We start from the raw sequence: 26160 nt of genomic DNA on the forward strand, positions 1-26160 counted from the left end.
AGAGAGAGAGAGAGAGAGAGAGAGAGAGAGAGAGAGAGAGAGAGAGAGAGACGAGGAAAAAAGATGTACGTGCTTTGCCAGTCCGAAATATTGGTGGAAACTTGCGGTTTACACATTTAGCGTTACTGAATCTGTCTTCAGATGCGGACTTCAAGTTCAACTTTTTGATCATCTTCAAGTGTGCGATGGAGCGCATAAGTAAGACCATTTTTCCACAATGAATCCACATCAACACGCTTGTCGCCATGTGTTGCATTCATCAGTCATCACGGGTAGAAAAAAAAAGAAGAACCGAAAATACAATATACACATGAAAGGCAAACACACTCTCAACACGAAACAGTCACAGGCTAAATGAACAATGCTTTTATCAATAGATGCGTAGTATGAACTGGGCTTAATTTTTCAATACATTTCACATATTTGTTTCGCTGTACTATCATATTACTTTTCATTTTTACATAAGGTCGTTGCCATTTCACTGCTAATCGAAATCATATACGCTCGACGAAGAAGAAAATAATCAATATTTTAAATTCAAGTGGGCTTACCAAAGCAGACTATAAAATCAATAAAAAATAATAATTTCGAATTAAAATTCCTGAAAATGTAATCAATAAAGAAAAATTAAAAATCCCAGTATATTTTCTGTTGAAGCCCGGGGTCGACAAACCAGTTAATTGTCATGAGAGTGTTACAAAGAAAACCAAATAAAACAAAACAAAAAGTCCAACATGCTGCGACCAAAAAGTCCACCAAATTCTTGGTCTCAAGGTTAAAAGCGTTATCAACGCCACATTTTGCAATGATTCATATCTACACGCAGAACAATGAGCACAAATCGCGTCATGAGTTTTTCTCCTGTTACATTTCGATTCTTTTTGTGTTTGAATGTTTTCATCGATTTGAGCAAATCAATCAATTTCAAGTTTCCATCTCGCTCAAATCAAGCACAAAACACACACAATAGATAATAAATGAATGTTCGTATTTTCGCATATTTTCGCGCATTTACAGCGACAGAAGAAAAATTACTTTACATTCGATTCCCTTGTGCAAATCCATTTTCCAAACAGAATTTACAAAACCAGACGAAGACAAATGTCGATAGACAATTCGCATTTCACAAACATATACACACACAAAACACAGTTACATTTGAATGAACTAGAACTCGACTTGATACTTGGTTTCTAGTGTCTCTTTGGATGAGTTGGTAATTTAAATTTATTTCACTATTAAATTGTATAGTTATTGTTTGAGTACAGCAGTAAAATTAAAACATCCTTTATGACACTGTATTTGTATTTCAAATCTTGTTTGTTTCGGTACACATTGAAACAACCGAGTATTCTTTGGAAAGCATTGGATATATGTTGCATTTTTTTGGGACTTAATGACCAGATGACCGAATACAATCTTAATGTTAACATTAAAGTTAGTTTCAAACAGTTAAAATGTGCGACTCTTCAAATCGAATGCATTATATTGACGAACAGCTTTAGTATAATGGATTCGTCCAATGACATAAGCCGCAGCACGGTTTTCGAATTATTTGCACCGATGATAATTTTTCTTCCATTTAGACCATAACACATAAGCATGAGTTCGTATAAACATTTGCATGGTTGAACCAAAAACAAATTCGTTGCCCAAACTCCGTTCTATTCATGGAACTTGACCAAACCATAGCCGAGCTGGCCGTTTTATGTTCGATGTTGTGATGGGGTAAGAAAGTGCATATTTGTGCAAATTGAGGAGGAGGATGGATAGAATCAAGGCAATTAGACGTGTACGGTTGCTTAAACAATGCTCTCATCGAATAAATCCATTGGAATAACAACACCCGTATCCATTATCTGGATACACTGGAAATGGACACAAAAATAGAGAAACATGCAACATTTATGTGTGTGTTTTCCGCCCGGAAACTTTTGTTTCATTTTCATTTGGCACACGTCTTTGTCACTTCCTCTGTTTTAAATGCTTGCATTCACAAACACTCATCAAAGTAAATATTGTGTTGTTAATGTCGTCGGTTGGTTTCACTTTGCTCGATTTCCATTCGTAATTGTCTATGTACAAAAATTATCCCGATTCTATAATGTATCCTGTTCTACGATGTATGGCTATAAATTTTTCAGAACATTTTTTTTTTCTTCTCTAGCTGTGTATGTGCTTGTGTGTGTGTGTGGTGTGGGGTGGGCTACTTTCAAATAGGTTCTTGAACCAACGGTTCTCTAGTCTAGCATAAAGCGGTAAATATATTATAATAAGCTGAATGTATACGATCTGCCTGACGGTTAACGTTGAAAAAGCGCACACAAATTCTATGGTTTGCTGAATTCCCCAAACCAAGCCAAGCCAAGCCGGTCAATGGGTATTGCGAGTGAGAAAAAAGTGAGCAACCCATAACAAAAATAGACATGAATGGCTATTTGAACAAGAAAAAAAACTGCTCATTTCTTTGCACCGAACGCTCTATGTGTTGGTTCGTTTCATTCAGACAAATCAAATAGCGTTCTACGATTCCATATCCATTCTATAATTTGCATTCAGGTTTCTTCCGGAACGAGCCAACAAAATCGAATGAAATGAAAAAAAAAAAAAAACGAACAACAACAATGTGAGAGTAAAATGACCGGCAGCAATGAAAAAAAAGCAGCGGACGAAGAAAAAAAAAACTTAGCGATAAGTTCATGTGAGGCCATCGCAAGTACAGCTGAGATGTATGGAAATATTTCAAGTAAAAAGGAGCGGCGACGAGGGGAACAGAGAACAATCTGTATGACATGAAAAATGAAGTGGTCATTTTTCTTTGTTTACGTTTTTCACGTTGTGTCTCCATACATATGTATGTACCAGCCAAAAAAAAAAACAACAGCAACAGAAAACCGCTCACGGATAGCCAGAAATGGAATAACGTCTGAACATAAGAAATTACGCGAAGACGTGTGTACGCACACACAGCACACAATCTCAATCATCAAGAAAATGGATGAGTAAACGACTCCCTTTCTCATGTTTGCCTCTCTTTCTGCCCATTCCTCTCACTCTCGCTCTCACACTTCCTCTTGCACACACTGTCTTGCGCTCTTGCTCTGCAAAACTTTTCTCTACTTCCATGATTGTGCAAATCCTCCCATGCTTGATTTTGATCGGAAAACTTTTTGCAATCCGCATATTTTTCGCCTAGGCTGCAGCGTCATGCCATCGACTACACGGTACAATGAAGTCGACACTAATTATTTATTAGATATGAAAGCCGAAATGTGATTTTTCGTTTCGTTTTCTCTGGTAGCAGAGACCAAAGTGGAAAAATCTCAAACAATCAACATGAAGCAGATTAATTTGTATGTCGTATTCATGTATCGTTTGGATTTTTGCAATTATTTTTCCCTCGTAGCCCATCAGCTGAAATGTTGATAGTTTCCACTAGCATTGTCATTGAAATGTCAATCATCCATTGATATCTTTTTACCTATTCTGAAGTTTTATGCAAAATTTCAAAATTTCAAATCCTACGGCTTCAACATCGGAAGAAATTCTGGAATATTCGAGTGCTATCAACGCGTGTTTTTGTGTGGGCAGAGTGGTGGTGTTCAACGGAAACATGTTCCAAAAATTAGTTTCGATAAACCTGAAAACAAAATTCGAACATAATTTCCAACAGTCTTTAATCAGGCAAATTTGTTAATTATTCGTGGGGACTAGCAAAACGGGACGGAGAGGGCGAAAAAAAAAACTGGACTGTAACAAAGGTATTGGTGGGAACAAAGGATGAATGATAAATGAATATTTAATGTATTTTTATGTTATAAACATGGCGTTCACGTATCATTTATTCCCCTGCAAAATGCTTCTGACGGCATTCAATGCAAACGATTGTGTGTATCTAGTGTGTGTGCGCTCATTCAAGTGGATAGGGCAGAAAGAGAGAGAGAGAGAGAGAGAGAGAGAGAGTATAAAAAGTGAAAATATAATGAATAAAAATTGGATGTGAAGAATAGAAGAAAAAAAGCGATAAATAAAATTGTGTACGAGTCGGATCAAGGCAAAATGTGCCCGAAATGAAAGGGAGAGATGAATATAAAGATGAAAAGTGCTGCATCATCGAAGTTCAATTAGTGGCACCGAATGCGGCCGTGCGCGAGCGCTCTCTCACTCGCTTGCTTGTCAGCAGGAGACAAACAATTTGTCGAGTAAAGGTAGTGCGAGTATTGTGATAATGACATGTAAAATGTTTTGAACCGGGTCACAAACACGCACACATGCAAGGAGCTGGAAAAAAAACGCAATGGTGAATCGGAAGAAATGATTTTGGTTGCGACAAGAAAGAAGCTATCACAGCAGTGTGATGTCATCGCACGGTCAATTGTTGATCGTCATATTTGTCGATGAGAGATTGCATATATTCAGTCTGCTAGTTTTTTTTTTCTCCAACAGAATTGCGTATATTTTTCAGCTATAACCACGAGTTTCATATACGGTTTCGATGGATTGGATTGAATTGAATAAGAAGAAGAAAAAAATATGAATAGAATAATGAATGGAAAAATCCCGCATTTCATAAAATCGATTCGATTTTCAAGGAAATAACGCGATTGGTACGGATTATGCTCTTAATTCTTGCATTGAATTTATATTGAAGCCATTTGAATTGAAACGCTCCCGTACGTTTCAACACGTTTTACGTTGTTTTTTTTTTGTTGTTCATGAATTGCAATTGCCTATTTCATATTATGAAATTCATAACTGCCTTTGGTGGAATGTACATGAGTCAAACAAATTAAAATTGCAGCATCGTTGGCTTATGTACAATGGTTTCATTTTGGTGTACGATTAAAAAATATTGTGAAATAAAAAAAAAACACTGCACATAGCTCAAATCGAGAAGTTAAACTTTTCTTTGGCAAAAGAAAGAAAGCAAAATAAAAAAACATCCAGGCTATATGGAGGAATGCAACCGACTGAATGAACAAAAGTAATACTTGATTGTAAAGTATAAGTATGAACAGAGCAAACACAAAAAAGTCGTCAAAAAACCATAGAGAAAGACCAAACAAGCAACCAAGCAGCCACAAGGGAAAAGAACTCAAACACAAAATTACCCGATTCACACACTTCAGCTAAAATGCATTATTACCACTTTTGTTGATTGTTGTTTTACGGGGAAAAACTCTCATTTCGTTCATTCTTTCGTCTCACCGACAAAACCTCGACTTGTCTCGGTTACTTGCCGCCGCCGCCGCCGCCGCCTCCGTCTTCTTCTTCTTGCTGCATCACAGCGTCTCTCTCTCTCTCTCTCTCTCTCTCTCTCTCTCACACACACATTTTTCTGGTTATGTCTACACACATGTAAAAGACGTTGTTTACAATTTACAACTAGTTTAAATTTTATGAACGGGAATTCAACGTGTGCTCATGGAAACTTTGTATTACAAAATTGTGTATTGAAGAGAAAAAGTGAGGAAGAGAGTGAAATGGCAAGCATTAAGCTTTTATCCATGTAAATAAACCATACACATATTCACCTAGAAACAAACTAACCCACTTGAAAACATTAACCGAACAATGTTTGCATTTCATAAATTGCATATTTCATGTGGATGAAAAATATGTACGCACCACAACCGCCGGTGTAATCATAAGCCAATCAAAGCAAAATCAAAAGATTTTTTTGTCATGTTTTTGTGTTGCATATTTCGTATCCAACGTTTCGAACATTGACTAGTAATCAACAATTGAAGGATTTTTTTTCCCATTAGTCTAGAAAGTTGACTTGAAACTTGGAGATGCCGAAGGTTGAAGCTAAAAGAATGAGCCTTAAATCCATATTTTACATTAGAAACGAACAAAAAAAAACTAAATGAGATTGTTATGTAGTTGAAACAAATTTCAACGACACACCGTCATTATCTCACAAATATGTTGTGTTCTATGTGGCGCGAGCGTTCATTTTTTGCTCATACTCTCCAATACAATATACGACTCATTTGCACTTGTAATATCTCATCGAAAAGGTGAAAAGCTTGTTTGCTTACATTATAGATGCATAGATGCATTCAGCCTTTCAACGCTACACACACAAATCATTCATCTATTTTCATCCAGAATTTGCTTTGAATTTATTCCAAAGAGAAAAGTAATTGAAATTGTTGCGATGAGAATGAGAAGGAGACTGTGTGTGTGTGTAATCGTGAGAGATGAGACACGTCTTTCTCTTCGATGCTCACACAATATGCATTAATATGTGCTACTCGAGCAATACCATAATGAGAATCGATGCAAGTGCAGCGCGATGAGCGCGTGTTTTGAATGCGATGCATTTTCACCGGCAGCACAATTACATATACTTAGATATACCTGCAGTTCGATGCTGCGGCAGAAGCAGGTGCATCATCAATTCTTTTCAAACGATTTTGAAATGAAATTCCAAACACACACACACACACACACACACACACACTTTCATTCAGTCATTCGCTCGTTTGCTTGCGATTCCGTCGCCTTTATCAATTCACATTTCAAGAGCTTTTCAACCAAATAACAACGCATCATCACAACACGTAATCAGACTTTGGGTTTTTTTTTCCCATTCTTTGTCGCAGAGCTATACATTCGCTAACATCTCTCGCACAATATAAATTAACGTCTCAAACGCTTGAGCATACAATCCATTTTCATATTGAATACTTGGCGATAACTAATTTTTAGGAGGCTGTCTTCTGCACACTCACAATCTAATGCCAATTCCATTCAGAATAACAGCAAATGGCTTCTTGCTCAAAATGGTTTAGTTTGTTTTCACTTACAGGTGCATTTTGGAGGAAACTCTATTGATTTCGAACTAGTAAATGTACCAATTTCTTATTTTTGGGCCAATCACACCAAAAATGTTTTAAACAGTAGAAGAACAAAAAAAGAAAACAATCAAAACTTATCAAAGGTTTTGTCTTTAATAGAGTCTCATTTTAAAATTAAAACAAAAAAACAACTAAAATTAACGACAAATTATTTATTACAAAATCCATGTACGCATGACGTTTCTTTCAATACTCGATTCTGATGCATTTTATTTTATGACTCTTATGTATTTTGTTGAAACAAAACAAAAATATGAAGTTGGATTCACAATTGACAATTTGGATATTGACTGAAATTCAATTGGAGCATTTTCTTATGGAAAGTAATAAAATTAGTTGACAAATCGGCCGTTGATCACTGTATTCAATTTTTAGCAGAGTTCATTGTAATCGAATCATAAATATTTTCCTTTCGACGCCTAGAAATATAATTGAAATAGCAAAAAAAAAACAATCCAATTTCATTGACATCATTTCATTACGAAAAACCCATATTAACGGCTTAAGAACAAGGTACATTGATTGAAGTGTAATTTTTTATGGGCTCTGTAATGTAGTTTATTTGGAACGGATGGTACTCTTTCGAGAATTCGATCAAATAATTTCTCCATTTATCCAGGGTACAGTCTTCACCTTTCGCATCGCCGCACATATAATTCAAGACAGGCCGGAATAAGAATGTGACCTAAAATATTCGAAAAATATCCTAAAATCCATGAAACTGAATTGAATCGGTCTCAAAATCAAACATCTTTTTAACGAATTACCATTTTGCATGATGTGAATGTGGCTTTTAAGTGTTGATGAGCTATTGAATAATCCATACTCTTTACATAAGGCCGATAATCTACAAGATAAAAGTCAGAAATGTAGGAAAGAAATTCGATAGATCAAACAGCGAGAGAGACATATTACCTGCATCTGCTGCTTCCACTTTTTGCACCTTCAAAAATTGTGATTGCTTTGGACTGCAAGTCATTTCGCATATTGGCCGCGCAAAGTTTTCAAAACATCCTGGACAATTGCTCGAGCTGAGAAACCGCTTTAACCACTTTATGTCGTCATTCATAATATCGATCTACGGAAAAATAATAGTAGTTTGATGTGTGAAATAAAGTTAAGCTAATTAATAGTTCACATCGGATTGAATCAAGCGAAAGACGTTAAAAAAAAAGTCTTGTTCAATTTTACTAAAAAAACTAACACATCATACCTGTTCATTATCACAGCATGTGAAAGTATGTTTTCGTCCTCGGGTTAAGTACGAACAGTATTGATTTAATTCTTCAAGTCCATCGTTATTTAAACGTTTGGCTGTTCCGTTGTAGCTGCAGTAAAGGTACTTTTTGTTGACTGAAAAATGAGTGAAATATTAAATACAAAACAATTGACACGCACACAAAATTTGATCAAAATCTTCGGAAATTGATTTCATAAAAAACATACACCAACTGCCAGTAGTTTTACAAACGCCGTACCATACACAATGACCATCTCTGTTTTGCTGTGAATGACAACTTTTGAAAAATCACATTTGCAAATAAAGTGATCCCATATCAAACCTCTGATTCAGCCGTAGAATAGCTGAATTGAAATATCGGCGAACAAATTATCAACACAGCCAAAACATTGGATGGAATGTATTTAATTTCAACCATTTTCATTCACTGAGATCGTTTTATAAAAAATGATCACTAAATATTTAGAATTCAGAAGAATTTATACTTAACTCGTGTGCGTCTAGTTGAAAACTACAAAATGAAACTATTTCAAAACTTGTTTTTTTTATCACGATTTTGAATCGGTTCGAAAAAAAAGAAAGTACGTACATGAAATAAGTAATAATTCGTTATCACGAGTTTCTGTTCACTTGCATAACTCACATAAGACGTTGCAATGAATCATGACGCATTCTAACGACATTTCTAATTAATATAATATCCATATATCCATTACTTTCTTTGTTTGCTGCTCGTATCCATGTGCTGTGTAAATCAGTGTACAATTCTATTATCTTAAAAATAATATACATCGATAACTAAATAATAGCTACAAGAATACTATTGTTTTGAAGGAAAAAAAGACAGAGCAATTCATTCCCTTGGTAGAAAGGAAAAAGATTACTGCAAGTAAAAAATGAAGAGTGAGTTCGGCTCTTTTCCTATCTTATAGGAGACTTGAAGAAGATATCTACGAGTAGATAACAATTCACTATTTTGTTCTGTTGCAAACTCTGTTTGGCGCTCAGGGCTGTAGCCAGGATTTTTCCTAGGAAAGTGTGGTTCCACTTTACCAAGTGATAACTTGCCCCGAAAAAACAACTATTTTGAAAAAAAAAAAAAAAAGTGGGCTGGCTTTTGGACATTTTTCAAGTTATTGGTCAAAAACCTCGAAAATTCGCGAAAAATCGAAATTTCAAAAAGTGGTCACTTTTTTTTTTTTTTTTTTTCAAAATAGTTGTTTTTTCGGGGCAAGTTATCACTTGGTAAAGTGGAACCACACTTTCCTAGGAAAAATCCTGGCTACAGCCCTGTTTGGCGCTGAGCTGCTCGGTTAACGACTGTTCAATTTTATATTCACTGTTTCTCGACCATACACTTCCATTTATTTATACATTAATTATACGTTCTCACGATCGGATATCACCCGTTTTACCATTAAAATATATACATTAATTGTACGTTCTCACGATCGGATATCACCCGTTTTACCATTAAAATATATATGTATATGCATAAATTTGTTTAACACGATTCAATATCACCCGATTTATGTGTATATTTGCTCGTTTTGTCAAAATTTTTGCCCATAAGTGTCAAATCTATTTTTCGCTTTAGTCATTATTATTGAACATTTTCTCAATTTTAACGGAAGAGCTATTCTGTATTCAAAGTTTAATAAATCTTCTAAACGAGAGAAAAAAATCCAACTCAAAGATTGTTGTCTATGTGTTGCATTTATTACAGACGATGCGATTGCTTGATTTATACGAAATCGTAGCCGACACTCGAAGAAAATGCAAAATAAGACAAAGCTCGAGAAGGAAAAAAAAAACAAGAGCATCAAAAACAAAAACCAAATAATGCAGGGATTTTATTCAGACTTTTCGAGTCTTTTGGCTAAAACCGACTGCGACTCCCACACGTTTCATAATCTTCTTCTCGTCTGTGTTTCTTTCCTTCTCGAAGGGCGACAAAATTCGTATCTTTGCGTAAAATTTGTAGTTTTCAGTTTGAATTTTCATGTTTTTGCTGCAATCTCTTTCTTCTTTTGTAACAATATGCGATTACCCAATGCAAAATGTTGACGTCAACATATACACAAATATGCATTTAGATATACACACAGCATTTGTTTTGTGTGTAGTCGAAAATATTCGATATATCTCGGTTAGCGTCTTCGAGTAATATATAAGCAACAAATGCTTCGGCCGCAATTTGAGAGAGAGGGAGAAAGAGAGAAAACGCGGAAAAATGAAAGTTTTGTTATGGAGAAAAACACATATTTTATTCTATCAAAATAAAACCGCATGCAAACAGGTTTATGTTTTCACTCATACTGTTTCGTGTCTGTTTCCAACGGAAGAAACTTGATGGTGGTGGTGGTGGTGGTTTTTTTCCGCTTCTGCTTTCATTTCGTCTTTTAAGCATTCATGGAATTGTCTTTCCCTATTTGTCATTTGATGCGATGAGACGAAGTTTTCAGCCTGTATTCCGCATAGCCGCGTGAGCTTCCTGTCTGGATACATTTACTCGGTCCTTATGTCATCTCGAAAGATGTTAAGGCTTACTTTATCTCTTTCTTCCTCTATTTATCGCTCCTTCATTCTCTTTCCAACACACATTCTCTTACAAACACACTTTTTTCTGGCCCTTGTTTATTGATTCAAAGTAGGAAATCATCTGTTTGACACAGATGGTTTTGGATTTAAATAACAACTCAACCTTCAAAATATCGGGTTTTCTGATTGTATTGTCAGATTTTGTTTTCTCATTTCCTCACGCAAAATTTCGAATCAGTGGTTGTAATTTTCTTGTTTAATACTTTTGCAGAAAACTCAAAATGTTGGCGATGAATTGATGAATTCAACATCAAGTGCTGCCGAAATTAGCCACATTTTGAGAGAGAATCAAACCAAATGAAAATCATTTCCTTGGAAAAAAGGATTAACATTTGCTCGGCACAGTCAATCAGTCAGCATTCGTTCAAATCACAAGAGCTTCGAAATAATAACACACAATTTCGGGTTGATAATTTAGAGTGTGAGAGTCGAGCTGTATGAACAATTTATACAGTTAGTGGTGCAGCAATATGCTCTGGCAGATGACACGATTATGTTCGCTTGGTTAAAATTAAAAATGCTCGAGATTTTATGTCTATGTATAGTTTGAATTTTGTTGGTAAAAACGCGTCGCCATTTGAACAAGAACAAGAGTGTGTGTATGGAAAACTCGATTTAATTTCGGTTATTTTCGTTGCCACTGTTTCACAGGGCACCGATTTGTATCCAAGCCACTGGTGCGTGTGTACACTTCGCTCAGCATCGTTCGCCTCATTTTCTCGCTGCTCACTCATAAACTCTCAGTAATTGCACGTTTTTCATGCAGAAAATTCATTAAGAGCTTAAATATCTATAAACTTAGATGAATTTCTTCGTGATTTTCAAGGCGGCTTTTTTCTTCTTCTGCGCGCGCTCGCACGAACACGAAGTAGCTAAAGCACTTGAAAATGAACGCATACATTCGCGTAAGCGTACACCACGTGGTGAATTTTGCATGTGATGTGTTCGGTCTCCATATCGTTATGTGTAAGATATATGAGCATTTATTAGCCGCATCTCAGACTATATGCTTCGAAGATGTGTTGCGTCGTTGTCCTCCAAAGTACAAAATTACACACAATCATTTCATTCATTTTCACTTGCTTTCGTCGTCGTCGTCGTCGTCGTCCCCTTGCAGTAAGCTAAGCAAATAAATGGCCAGCCATTGAGTCAACTGCTCACCGTGAAGAGAAAGAAAAAGCAGAACCAGACAAACACATCCACCTTATTTGAAGTCTAAGCTTAGGTTTTTGATGAAAATTACGTACGATTTTTTCTGCGTTGGCTCACGACGAAAATCACCAAACAATAAGCAAAAGTATGTGTGTGTGATAGAGAGAGAGCGAGAGAGAGAGAGAGAGAGCACGGCACAGCAAGCACATTTTGCACATTGCTTCGTTCGCTCTCTTATTCATCAACTGAAACGAAAATTGCACAACAGAAATTTACATTATTACTTATTTATAAAATTTTATGCTAAACTGAAGAAGAGCTCGCAGCACAAATATACATATAAATGCGTTCCTCTGCACTGTGCTGTGCTCTTCTCGTCCCGCTTCTTTTTCACATTCACTCTCGTGTTCGCTGGCTTCTCTATTCACAACCATCATTTTATGTTGTTTATGTTCGCATTTCAAAAATGAGCTCGCCAAGCTTTTGGCATTTTTAGCTCTCGTTCTCTCATCATCCACTTCGTGTCTTTGGATGTGTACGTTACAGAGCCCAAATGGTATGCAAAAAGAAATTGTAGGCTAAATGGAGCACACCGTTTGCTGTGAAACTTCAATTCCATAGAAACAAAATGATCGCAACACACAGTACGAACGAAAAAAAAAAATAGAAAAAAATATATCACTGCATCGCACTCAAGCGTGTATTACGTTTGACAACATGATAGAGCGGACAGAAATCTGCAAAATGAAAGCGAATATAAGCATTTTTTTTTCTGCATCAACAAACCAACGTTCTCAAGATGATTTTTCAAGTTTCCACCGCATAGATTCGCCTCGACGACTATGGCCCTCTACCCGGCAATCGCTGTTGTGATATTTTTCATACCGACCGCACACAAGCACACGTGAAAATTTTCCCAACGATGCGAGACTTCTACTTGGATTTCACCCAAGATTTTTCTACTTGGATAATTACTTAGTTTCATGGTAATGCTCATTACAGTACCATCGAATAGATATACGTTGCAACATCACTTTTGCTCACCTATTCCGACGCTGAGGCTTTGTCCCGCTCTCGTTCACTCGATGTGTGTGTGTGTGTGTGTGTTTTGTTTGTTTTCTTTGCGATTATGGGGCAGAATGATAATCAGGGAGGATTCAGAGCGCATAAACCACCGAGTCCAAGTGGTTTTGCACGAAATGAAAGATTCATACGCAGAATGTGACATAAATGTAAAATGAAAACTTGAACACCAAGAGGCATCCATAAATAGAAATCGCGCAAAATAGGCCACGAACTTCGATCCACACACAAAATTCGGTAGCATTTCGAATAAACGAGGGAGTGAACAACGGCTTGAAACTTTCGATAGAACGGTATTTTCGGGTATATTTCTTCGTGACGCCACAAGGTATATTGAAGCTAACGGAATTTAAACTTCCTCCAGGGGATTAATTAACAACTTTTCAGTTGAATGACTCTAATACAAAACTTCAAATCAGACAATTTATTGAATCAATTGACCGAATTCTCTCTCTCACACACTCATTCAGTCCCTCACTCACTCACGCCAGTCCATTGAAATTTCAAGCACTTTTCCAGCAATAACATGTATGCAGGTCAAGACTTAACTCAAGTATTTTACTAAATGAACTAATAAATTAGTTGAAAATAGTTAAGCGAGCATTTTATTCAAATTGGAAAATACACTTCAAACAAAGTAGTTGTTAACCTTTTTTTTTTCAAATAGTTTTATCGGCAATTATCAACAAATTTTATATGGAAATTCGAACAATTTTCTAATTAAACGTTATTTACGGCAACGGTGCAAACGCTTTTCTTATTCTTATTCTATTAATATTTTAAGTGGTCATTCATCATTCCCCCGTCGTTATTTCTGAATTTAATTGCTGCGTGAAGATGGAAAATGTTTAGATTCCGAAGTTTTCTTCGTTCAAATAATTTAAATATATTCAATTGGATAATTAAATTTATTTAAAAAAAAAATTCATCATTTGAAGTAGAAATTCTTTCAATTGAACCATGGTCTGTAAAACTCTTGAACCGCGAAGGAAAACCCATATCAAAATATTGGATTTTAATTGGAAATTGATTGCTCGTAATTTCAATTGTGTATCTGCTGACGATACTTTGATAAAATTTTATTTTTCAAATGAATAAATGAAACGCAGTATTTCGTTGACTCGATTTCGACACATTGATTGTCAGTTTTGGAATTGATGGTGATTTGGTCAACTATTTCGAAATTGATTTTTCAGTTTTGATTATGAATAGAAAATTGAAATAATTCCATCTAATCCATATGTATCGAGTAGAATATATCGTCATGGTTTATTTATACGAAAATGAGTGTAAATTTTAGCACATCGCAATGTGTCAATCTACATTCATGCCAGATTCCGTTTGTCCATGGAATAAAAGACGATTCATTCCAGTGGTGTGAACATTTTATTACATTGAAAGAAAAATCCAATGGTTCGATTTTGAACATTGCACATCATATCTGGTGCAATTCCACAGTAGACAATGTTTGATTTGAAGAATTCGAAAAGAATTTGGGCGCCTCCATAAGCGTAACACTACCGCATTTGTAGCGTCGAATTTCGAAATAATTATCAAAGTCCATTTAAAATCCATTCATCCGTCCATGATTTTATTGAACAAATAATGTATGTGCTGCAATAAATATTAAAATCGGTGTTGAAACTCGCAACATATGAGTTTCCGTATGTTTTTTTGTTTCATTTCGTTGGGAAAATTAATCATACCAGTTGACGTAAATTCCACATTGAATATTCAGATTTGATATGAATATGTGTTTATGGATGCTAGCTTAGTGTGTGAGCTCTCTCCACTTTTGATAATTTTCCGTTTTATGATTAAAAATGTTGAATACGATGCTAAAAAGGGAATTTCAAATAACTCGCACACTGAAATAAAAGCGTCCAACATATTCGGTTGGAGTGCGTGTGTTCAGTTTAATATTATGATTTTTTCTTTCACTTATTTCGATTCATACATATTTAATTGCCATTTGGTTGAATCCCGAACGAAAAGCTCTTACATCCCTGTACGACGATACACACAAAGCGAACGATATTCGGAATAAAAACATTTTATTTTGCAATGAACGTGGACCTTCTGCCATCACATTTAGCAATGAGTGAGCAAGTGAGATGAAAAGAAGAAAAAGAAGATGACGACGATGAAAACAGTGAAAGATATTCGAAATTATATGAAATGTAACAAAAGCGAATCCATAGAATGCACAAGCCAAGCCAACGAGTACTTAATGGTTGACAAAATCTGGTTGACTAACGCGATTGTGAGCATTAGTTTATTATTTCGGTTCAATATTACTATAGTTAAAGGTTTATGAATTCGTTGCTTCCCGTTCAATTTGTTTCATTTAAGTTGAGTTGGTCGCTGTGCTCCGCGCGCGCGTCCGTGTGTGTTTTTTCGAATGTTGTGCTCTGTTGTGATGCTGTGTTCATAGCTCAGCTATTACGCTGTTGAATGAAATCGGCATTAAAACTTTTCAACGAAATTGTCTCCGGTTTTGTTTTTATTTTTCGGTCGGAGTTGGTAATAATCTTTATCTTTTGTCTGTGGTTTTTCCGTGCTTTCGCACATACACATGCCGATTAAGATGCAAGAGAGAGGGAGAGAGGCAAGAGGCAAAATGCTCCATTTATCTGTTCGCGTTGTCTTTTTCGTGGCTACTGGCAAGAAGCAAATGAACAACAACACACACTTACACTCATACGAACCGAAAGATAGATTCACGCAACGACGCTTGTCCGGGTCGAGTGAAACTTTTTTTCCTCTTTCTCTCTCTCTCTCTCTCTCTCTCTCTCTCTCTTTCTGCTATTGAAATTATTTATCCTATTTTTCGATTTTGTTACTATTTTTATTTAAAGTTTTTGTTTTTTGCTCTTTCGCCATCTCTTGCTCATTCATTGCCGTTGCTTTCGTTCAACAAACGCAACAAAGTTTTCCGCTTTTTCCATATTCATATCTGCAGATGTACACTGAGTGAGTGTTGCATTTACAATGCAAAATCGTCGCTTTCGTTCGCATACGAAACACCACAAGACAAAACGGAATGGAAATGGGAATGGCACACCAAATGAAGAAAGCGACATACATTCACACAGAGATATAGAGAGGCGCACGAGAGAGAGAGAGAGAGAGAGAGAGAGAGAGAGAGAGAGAGAGAGAGAGAGAGAGAGAAGAAGAGTGAATGCCAGATCGAGAGTCGGCCAACAGAGATGAAAATAAAAACGACAGCATAGTTGATTTGTTATTTGAGGCAAAAGTTCTGTGAATTGTAACATTTGCATTTGAATGGTTTCTGATTGCAAGGGTTTAATGCTTCCTCTGGAGTATAATGCTGAGCTGTGGGACGACAGTGAGGCAATGACAGTGTTGTTGGTTGGTGATGGCAGTGGCAGCGGCAGCGGCGACAATGACAACAGACGGAACATGGAAATGAAAGAGAGAAATGTGTGCAGGCTTTTGAAATGACGTTTTTAACATTTCAAATCACCAATCATCACATAAAGATTGACCAAATGCAGTTTTGCATGCCCGGCTCGGCTCGGCTCGGATCGCCTCGTTTCATATATAACAGCACACAACTTCTGAACACAGTGATATAGGGAGATAGAGGAAGCCGCAATGGTGAAGACAATAACTTGATGACTGAGTGTACCGAGCGCACGCACACACATACATATTCTCACATCGTCGAAAATTACGGAATAATAACAATAATAGTTGCAAAATCGACGGCATTTATTCAAAAGTTTCAGGCTTTGTGGTGCATATTGGTTGAACGGGTCGTTCGGCAGTGGTCGTTTCAGGATCATTAGTAATTATTGTTATTCACAGACTGTCGCAGTAATTCCAGGACATTGGCTAGAAACTGTGTGAATGTGTGACACAAAACAAAGAGCTACAGACAAAAACTTGTGTGCAAGTTGAATCAAGAGAGGATTTTCCAGTTTTTCCCAAGAATTATTCAATTGTGTGTGTATATGAGAAAATAAGACTAGAGAGAACACACACAATTTTGATTGGTTGAAGCTCTTTTTTTTCCATCCATCATCAGTGCATCAACAACACCACCAGCAACAGCAGCAGCATTTCAAATCATCGGATTAAATTTCTCTGCATTTTGGATTCGGAAAAGTTTTTCGGATGCTTTGAATTCTGTAACGCTTCGTATTGATGCAAAAAAAAAGAAGATTATTTAATGTTCAACCGGTTCTATATCGCGTCAGTGACTTATATCTCGACACTATTTCCACATCAACAATTTTCTATCCGCAATTTCGCCCATTTCATTTATTATTGTTCTTTATTTAATTCATTTAAATGGATATAGCCTAATATTTCCGATACATTTCGTGAGCGCTTGCCGAATGCGAAAACTTCAACATTCGATGATACTTTAAATTCCTATCGAATATTTTAAATCAGCAAAACTTCGGGAATGCTGAATGAACAGCAGCGAAAAAAATGATTGAGTTTACGAAGTTTGTATATTTTTTTAATTGAATTTTGGCAAGCGAACGCAGCTCATTGTGCAATGTTATATGATTATTTGAATACTTGAATGCCATTTTCATAATCTGGTTTCGTTTTGCGAAACATGAACGCTTGTTCTCTCTGCCCTTACTGTCGCTCTTGCTCTCATGCTCTCTCCCTCTATCTCTCGATACTTGTTATCATTCTTGAAAATGCATTGAATATAATTTTTTTTTTTTTAATGAATATGGTGTACGGTTTTTATCATTCGGCAACATGCCAACTATGAATGGAAATGACATTCAAGCTGAAATATCCACCCATTGTGTGGTGAGTGAGTGAGACAGAGGAAGGGAGCGATGGTGTGGTTTTAGAGAAAGAGATCGAACGAACGAGTGATGGAAATACAAAAAAAAGACACACTCACTCACACACACACATAGACAGCAAAACCCTAGATTTCTAAGTGAATTTGCCATTGAAAAGTGATTTCCGAAAATGGAAATTACTGTTTTTATTGTGTTTTTCCCTTCGAATTCAATTCGTATGGTGTAGCTAAACGCAACGCAACGTGCACACGAAAGTTTGAAATTGAAATTCGGGATTATCCAATATCAATTCCGATCGACACCAAACTGAGGAATATCGAAAGTGTGCAATTAGACAGAAGAACAAGTCGTAAAAACATTTGGTAACATAAAATCGGATTAATTGGTCCGAATCGAAATGAATTTTACCGAAAATATGTAGCACTTTTGGAGCGCGAATGGGACGAATGATGTTGTATGTGTATATGTGAAGAGACGATTGTGGAATTAAGCTCGGTAGATGCTATTTGGACAAAATACGTGTATTTGCGTGCAAACGAGTAATGAATACACGAAAATCTGGAGCGAGATTTTCCAAGCGATAGACAATCGAAGCGAAAGCAGGCAACTTTCACACAAACACGCACACACACACACATAGCGGCAATCACATCAATGAATATCGACATGTTGGCCTTTTTGAGAGAGGCAAATGGTGTATTTGCTGAAAATTTTAATGATTGCTATGAATTGTATGGGTGGAAATTGAAACAGCCCAGCTTTTGTAATACCTTTTGAAATGTAATCGATTTGCCTGGCCGGGGAACAGATCATTCCGGTTATTCTATGCGGCTCATTTTGAATATCTTGAAATTTTAGTATGTGTGTTTGTGTTGCCGCGCCGACACTAATACGATTAAATACCTCTTTTGCAATCGCTGGTTGCAGATTATATGAAGCTCCCAAATTAATTTTAATTCAATTATTTGACACATTTCTTTTCGTCGCATCTTTCTCTCCTATTCATGCTCTCTCTCTCTCTCTCTCTCTCTCTCTCTCTCTCTCTCTCTCAATTTCTCTATATCATCATCATTATTTTCTCACTCGTTTAGCCAATTGCTTTCGATTTTATTCCAATATTTTGCACAAATTTAGATTCTACGTTCGGATTTCAATTGAAGCATTTCATAGAATAATTGAAATCGAACCTTTTTCACGACTTATTGTGACTTGAAATGAGAGAGAGAATTAGTTTACGCGGCTTGTGATTATGTTCATCGTATATTTGTGACTGTAATCGACTTAAATGTTCGATAACAATTTTTGAAGACTTACGAAGGGAAAAAAATGTGCACACCATTCAAATAAGCGATTGCTTGAAACATTAAGCAATCACAATTGGCTACAAAAAACACCGTCACAATCATTATTACGATTTTCGCATTTCCCTCATTTCCAAATAATAAATTTCATCGCGTTCGGCAATTGATTGAAAATCGCAGCATCGATCAATTCGGCGAGATTTTTCAGTCTCTCTCTCCCTCACACACACACACACACACACACACGCCATGATTTCTATGATTTCGTTCGTTAACAAATCGTGTTGCGGGAATTTATTAGAATGCGTCCAATGAGAGCGCCAAAGCCATTTAGCAAATGTGATTTTCAATGGTGAATGGTATTTTCGCACGCGAATCGAACTCGAATCAATTGAAAATTCACCATTACAATGGCCTCCGCTTTTTTCTATACAAATTTCATTCACAAAAGAACACGAACCAATCAAACAACCTTGACACATTCGCATTAAATTACAGCGATGGAATGAAAAACGGTGTTTTTTTTTGCATAAATTTCGAACTGGATGAATTTTGAAATAAAATACACCTTTTTAGCGAATTAACTGGCGTTGGGAAACTGTTTTGCAAAACTGTTCAAAAAGCCATTCATGTAAAAAGTGATCCATATTCCACATTTTACATTGTACCGGGTGATATCTTTATGAACTCCATAGCCATATATTTGCACACTTTATGGGCGTTTGAGCGCTTGACAATTGCAAAACTGAGCACAGGGAAAAAATATCACCCGAAAACCTTACGATAACTATAATTCATCGTTCACATTGCATTAAATCTTTAATAATACATTCCAGCCCCATTCATTTTTTCTCTCTCTCTCTCTCTCTCTCGCTGCCATTCGCTGTTGCATGTAATGTTTAACATTTGCACCCGTTGACTTTTATGGTGCATTGGCATGCAATATTGGCCTTCAATGCATTTTCTGCACACACATAGAGGGGCAACGGCTGATGGTGGTAATGGTGCTGGCGCTGGCGCTGGTGCACAACTGAAAAATTCGTGTTTAATTAAACTTCCTCATTTATTTGCACTTTAAACACACTTACCCATTCACGGGCATTATACGAAATGGGAACACCACCGATACTGCAACACATTTCTATAAAATTAATGATCAAACTAAGCAGAAGCTATGGCCTTTATTTCTTCAACAATTTCTTAAACTAGAAATTTATGGTCAATACTAAAATGCATTTAAATTAGGATAAAAGCCACTTTTCAAGTCTAATTTACGCGATTTTTATTCCGTTCCTTTTTATTAAGGTTTTAGTCTAATTTTCTTGTAATAGAATTAAGCTAAGACCGTATTTGTGTGCCTTTTACGGTGAATGTCTATGATGCCTATTGCCTATGCTGTGTACAAAGATGACAAATATTTTTGGCTTAAGCGATTCTCCCCCTTCGAAAGAAAGAAAAAAAATAATAAGAAGTTTCATATATGCACTTGACACATTCGTCAAGTTGAATGAAAAATGGATCGAGTTGCATTTTTTGTTCGTACCCCTCTGGCAATAATCACACGTTTAATTAATCACCAAATGGATAAGCGAATAGATTTTGTCTCTCTGTGTGTGTCAATCGTATGCTTTCGAGAGGGACTGATATAAATCTTGGGTAAACATGTGCTAAGTAAACACATAGTTGAACAAAGTGAAATGGTAAATATAAGCGTGAGGACACAAAGTGTATGGCGTTGTCGTTGATGTCGTAAGTGACCAAATGCTTGAATCATATTCGTAAATGTTGATTACACTCTTGACAAGCGAGCATAAAAAAACATGCCTATTCAATTTCGAAAGTGAGGCGATTTTTTTTTTCCAATGGAGTTCGCCCATTGTGTGATATTGCCGTTTACTTCATTTTTGACAATTGTCTTTCACTGTTTGCGAAACCATTTTCCTTAGCACACTTCCAATGGGGCTGATTCTGAATGGAAAACGTTTCATAAAACTTTACTAAAGAATTATCTGCTCAACGTTATCAACGGTTAGAAAATTTTGATCATCCACCATCCAATAATTTAACCATGGTATTCAGCCTACGCGCAGCTTAGTTAATTATCATATCGTTTCATTCGATGTAAATGCCTTTCTCTGGAATGAATAATGATAAATTTGCTTTTGCAAGTCGATTTTCGGGCGGTTTTTTTTTTGTGCTCGCGTCTCCAATATGGGATACATCGAAGACACGGCGAAATAAGGGAAACAATGGACACAGCCGGTTCTTTTTTATAGTTGTCTGATAAGAAAATGACGAATAAGAAAATAATAACATGGCCATTGTTTCTATTGAAATCCATTTGGCGGAGAGATAGAGCGAATTGTGTGCGGTGTGGTGCTGTACGAAGTTCCTTGGAAATTGGCACAATGGCGACAAGAACTACGAATACACACCATTATCAGTGAATAGAAATCTTGGCATGCATAATTCAAGTGAATTTATATGCATTGAGCATTACATTTGTTTGAATCTTTTGTAAGAATTTTGGTTGTTGTCGGCGGAGGCAGAGGTGGCAGCGGCAGTGGTGATAGTGGATTCTTATTTACACTCGCTTCTCTTCACCAACTTTCAACGTCAAACTGGCTGACTTGCAGAGAAAGGAAGAGAGAATGCGATATTCTGATACAAACTCATCCACACTAATATATCGAATCGATATGGTCATCTGTGCGCGTTAATATAGATGAAACTGGCTTAACATCATAGAATCTCGATCAAGAGAAAGAGAGAGAGAGAGAGAGAGAGAGAGAGGAGAGAGAGGGGGAGAAGGCTGTAGACGGAGACACAAAATTGTGTTATCGCTTCAATAAATCGTTACAAACACAATACGAACCGTATGCATTTGAATGTATCGGATTCTATTTATTTATTTTCGCTAGAGCTTTATATTACGTTATGAACAGCAAATGGGAATGGGATCAGCAGCAGCAGCAACGGTCGTACAATAAATAGAAACGTGAACAGGAAATGGACTGACAGAATGCGTAAGCAATTTAACGAAGAAAAAAACGGCACCAGAAACAATTGACTTGTTCATTGTTCGCCATTTTCATCCTTTCTCTTTCACACACACACACACACATATCGACTGACACATTGGCCCGAGTGTATGTAAATGACGTTCGAGCTCAAGTGAATAGTTTCTTAATTGCGCTTCAACACTTGACATTTTGTTTCGTTACAAGGATAATTTTGCATGCGAAAAAAAACAACACCGGCACACATACCAAAAACCTTACTGATTGTCAATGAAAAGGCACATTGAGTTAACGGTCGAGTGATAACAATGACAATAGAATTTAATTAAACGATACGTTTTTTGTGTGTGTACGAAAATGCATTTAGCTTTTATCCGGTCATGTTTATTCTATAGAGGCGGGCGGAGAGAGAAGAGCTCAAGAGTGTTAGAATGCGCTAAAAACGTTTTCGATTGTTGCTCTCTGGCTTTGTTCTCAATGGCCGCTGTTTAGCTCGCAGTCGAAGCGAGATCAAATCATTTGAGCAACATGACAATGAATTATTAAACAATATGTACGATAAATGTTGAGAATTCAAAAAAAGCCATCCAAACCGACTAAGATAGACCTATGCATCGAAAAAACCAGATGTGTTTAATGGAAGCATGCAAACAAATATATATATATATATCAAAGGCAAAAGCGCTAGAAAAATCGCGAGTTTTTCTAATTTCCTTCGACATTTTTTTCTCTCTCTCTCTCGATATTCAAATCCAAAGGCAAAATTCATTCGAATCTGTGTGCGCGCCTGATCTTTGTTGCCAACTTTTGCTGTCGTGTCAATATTTTATCTCGATGTTTCAATTGCTTTTCTCTTCACATACTATGCACGGTACGTTTTTTTTTTCCCCTGTATGTTGTTCACCCCATTTTTTTCACTCGGCCCAGGCGCAAAGAGAGGGAATTTCACAACGCAGCAGCAGCATCAACCATAGCAATTTAATTCCATTCAATTTCGCCTCCATAATCAACATTTGCTTAATTTCAACGACTGGCTGATTTCATTTTATTCGAAATGCGGTATTTGAAGCATTTTTCTGTCAAAAAAAAAAGTTTCGACAGAGAGAAAAACCATTCCATCTCTTTGACTCATTTTTATTGTTGTTCCATTGCTCGTTCGTTCTCTCTATTTTGCCAAATCCAGCATTAAAATTCAGCTTTTTTTTCTGTCTGTGTCTGTGTGTTGATTCGTTTCGGTTTGCTTTAGGTGATTTTTACACATATCTCTTCACTGACAAATCCATTGCGTGGATTTTTTTTTGACTGTTGTACGGTTTTGCACTTCAGGCGGGATAAAAATGCTGAATAATTTATTTTAACTGCTGTTCCTGCCGTCAATGACGCCGCCGACGCTGAGTATATGCAGAGAAAGAGAGAGAGAGAGAGATAGAGATAGAGCGCTAACGTCGACAAATTTCATGCACGAACAATCGAATGAAATGAACATACCACAAAAGTTGACGCGCAGAGAATGCAATTTTTTTTGTTCTATGTTCAAAAAACGACTCAAAACGATTGAACGGCACAATACGCGCTTCAATGAAATGAATGAAATGTTATTCCAAATGGTAAACGTTGCAAAAATACACATCCCAGTAAGAGAAAATATACACACACAATTTGCCATGCTAAAATGTTAAATCTCCATGTTGATATACCAAAATCAATTTTCACCGTAGAATCACCACATTTCACAATAGTTTGAAGTGAACCGTTCTCTTCGGCAAACGAAAATGAAAAATAAAAACGCAAGCCATAATGAATGATGAATTGATTCAGAATGGTCAAATTCAACAACACAACGACACATCAAAATAAAATACAATCAAATACTTGAGTTAACTAGATTACGGAGGAAATTAGCGAGATGTTAAAGGACATGAATTTTGATGAGGCGAGTTTTAATTGCATTTCAAGTGTTTATCGATCATCAGCGAGAAAAAGAATGAAAAAATTGCTTCAAAAAGTTGTACACCTATTCAAGGTGGGAAAATATAGCTAAGACTAATGAAGTGAAAAACCTTCTGCGACGACGAGAAAAACAAGGAAAATCGAATTAATGCAGTGAATAAACACAGTTAGTTGATATTGTGCATACGAGTTGTCTTGACATTTGTAATGAGATTATGCATTAGAAAGATCATCGAACGAATGAATTGAGCAGGTCGCATCAAATCCAAATCGTTGCAGCCCAGTCGGTTTCTGCTGATTTAATGGCTGCCATTTTCGACCGGATTCGAAGCGACAAACAAAAAGAACGAGCAAAAAACGAACCACGTTACTACGGACAAAAGAAAGGAAAGATGAAATGAACGGGTGAATGAGAGCATGAGAATGACTGGAATGAGAAAAAAAAAATCGTCAAAACTGCAGTGTACGAAGTTAGATAACATCTGTTACTATCATAACAATTAATTAAAAATGCAATAACAATAACTTAGTGCTTGTTTTTCACACTAACTGTGCATGGCAAATGCCATTGCCGGACGTTTGAACAGCAAAAAGCGAAGCTCGTTGCGGTTGGAATGTAGTACGTTGAGAGCAAATTCGGTTGGCATGCTCGTATCTATGGCGATTGAAATCGGTAGACAGTACGGTGTGTATGCAGTGCCAGTGCCAATGCCAATGCCTGTGCAGTCAAAAGAGATTGTTTACTTGAAATGGTGCTTTCGATTGCATTACAGGACGGTGACGAGGCGCGAACGAGCCGTGCGCCACACACATACACGAGCTGCATGCACATTTATACCGGAAGGCAATCTTGACGGGAAAAAATAACACTAAAGTTAATAATAGAAGGAAAATGTTTAATAAAATGCTCTACTCGGTTGTCATTTTGAATTCTATTAAAACGATTCAGGATGCTGCTTTGTTTGGCGCAATGTTCACAGTTGAGTAACGTTGTCTGCTTGTGTTGGTCGCGCTAAAGATTTATTTTCGATCGAAATTCTAAAGTGAAGCGGCCGAGATAACACGCTAACACACAACTAGTTTCATCTAATTTATTGTTGACTTGGGCTTTTTGTTGAGAGAGCGAGAGAGAGAGAGAGAGGCAATCGGATGAAGAGAAAAACACGAACGAAAGCATCAACACAACGGCAACGAATTTGCATGCACATACTTTTTAATTGAATTCTCCATCTTTCGCAACAAGCACAGTGAATGAAATAGAGCAATTGTCCACGGGGAAACGGAAAGCCCATTAGCAAGAGGATTGCAGAATGGGATGGAGTTCACGAAATAGAGGCAAAAAAATAAATAAATAAATAAATGGCAGTATATTGTGAGTGGAAAGCAAGGTCGAGAGGGCACACATCCAGAAAAAAAGGACTAGAGTGAAATTTAAAACTCTTTACACTTGTACCTTATGTAGCAGTACCAAGCTTTTTAAGATTTTTGGCGAATACTTTGCCGCATTTTTGAGTGTTTCGGTGTTGAGTGTAGGCACTTTTTATTACGCCTGAACAAAAAAATTTTGTCCCTAATTTCAACATTGCCATCGCTGAAATGACGAACATTTTATGCAGAGAAAGAAAAATCGAATGATTTTAACCATAGAAACATCTTTACCTGGTATGAGATGCTATGCAGACCTCGATTACTTTTTTCACATGTCAATGCGCACGCCATCGAAAGCACATCAAAACAAATTAAATGCTTTTGATTTCAAGCAAAAGTTTACTTCTGCATGCCTTTCTGCGTGTCTGTTGTCATCAATTTCCAAATGGTTTGGCTGTTTCATTTCAAAAGCGGCCATTTAAAACAGTGATAAGCAGTGAAAATCCAATCCAAACCAAATCGTAGACAAATATAATTTTAGTTTTGCAACATTGAATACGATATAAATCATATCGAAATTTTTCGGGGTAATTTATGGTTTTTCCAAATGCGCGTTTTATACAGAATTGGCAAAATTTTTATGTAAATCATTCCCTTGGGCTCAATTCAAACATTTGCCGGCCCAACAAATTTATACAGTTTTTGAAGCTTCAACAACAACAGAGAAAGAAAGAGAGAGAGAGAGAGAGAGAGAGAGAGAGAGAGAGAGAGAGAGAGAGA

At 36.6% G+C, this 26160-nt stretch overlaps 2 protein-coding genes across 2 annotated transcripts in view; one reads left to right on the forward strand and one right to left on the reverse strand.

The window, feature by feature from the left end:
- LOC129576284 (teneurin-m) overlaps positions 1-26160 on the forward strand; it is a 405617-nt gene that overhangs the window by 130684 nt on the left and 248773 nt on the right. The gene's annotated exons all lie outside the window — the stretch shown is intronic.
- LOC129576285 (NPC intracellular cholesterol transporter 1 homolog 1-like) lies at positions 7017-8392 on the reverse strand. The gene is made up of 5 exons (XM_055461079.1): positions 8313-8392; positions 8080-8219; positions 7782-7944; positions 7634-7713; positions 7017-7551 (listed from the first exon to the last, which is right to left on the reverse strand). Exons 3-5 carry the CDS (start codon positions 7933-7935, stop codon positions 7369-7371), a joined length of 417 nt encoding a protein of 138 aa, XP_055317054.1. The 5' UTR covers positions 7936-7944; positions 8080-8219; positions 8313-8392; the 3' UTR covers positions 7017-7368.

Source organism: Sitodiplosis mosellana, unplaced genomic scaffold, assembly GCF_009176505.1.
Source record: "Sitodiplosis mosellana isolate CC-2019 unplaced genomic scaffold, AAFC_SMos_1.0 Smas_scaffold_6181, whole genome shotgun sequence".
Classification (NCBI taxonomy): Eukaryota; Metazoa; Arthropoda; class Insecta; order Diptera; family Cecidomyiidae; genus Sitodiplosis; species Sitodiplosis mosellana.

What these genes read in the sequence shown, in the direction of transcription:
- LOC129576285 (XM_055461079.1), bottom strand. Translation starts at nt 7,935, where the DNA reads ATGAATGACGACATAAAGTGGTTAAAGCGGTTTCTCAGCTCGAGCAAT. An exon ending in AGTGGAAGCAGCAGATGCAG is followed by an intron (nt 7,714 to 7,781) that starts GTAATATGTCTC and finishes TTTATCTTGTAG; the next exon opens with ATTATCGGCCTTATGTAAAG. An exon ending in CATTCACATCATGCAAAATG is followed by an intron (nt 7,552 to 7,633) that starts GTAATTCGTTAA and finishes CGAATATTTTAG; the next exon opens with GTCACATTCTTATTCCGGCC.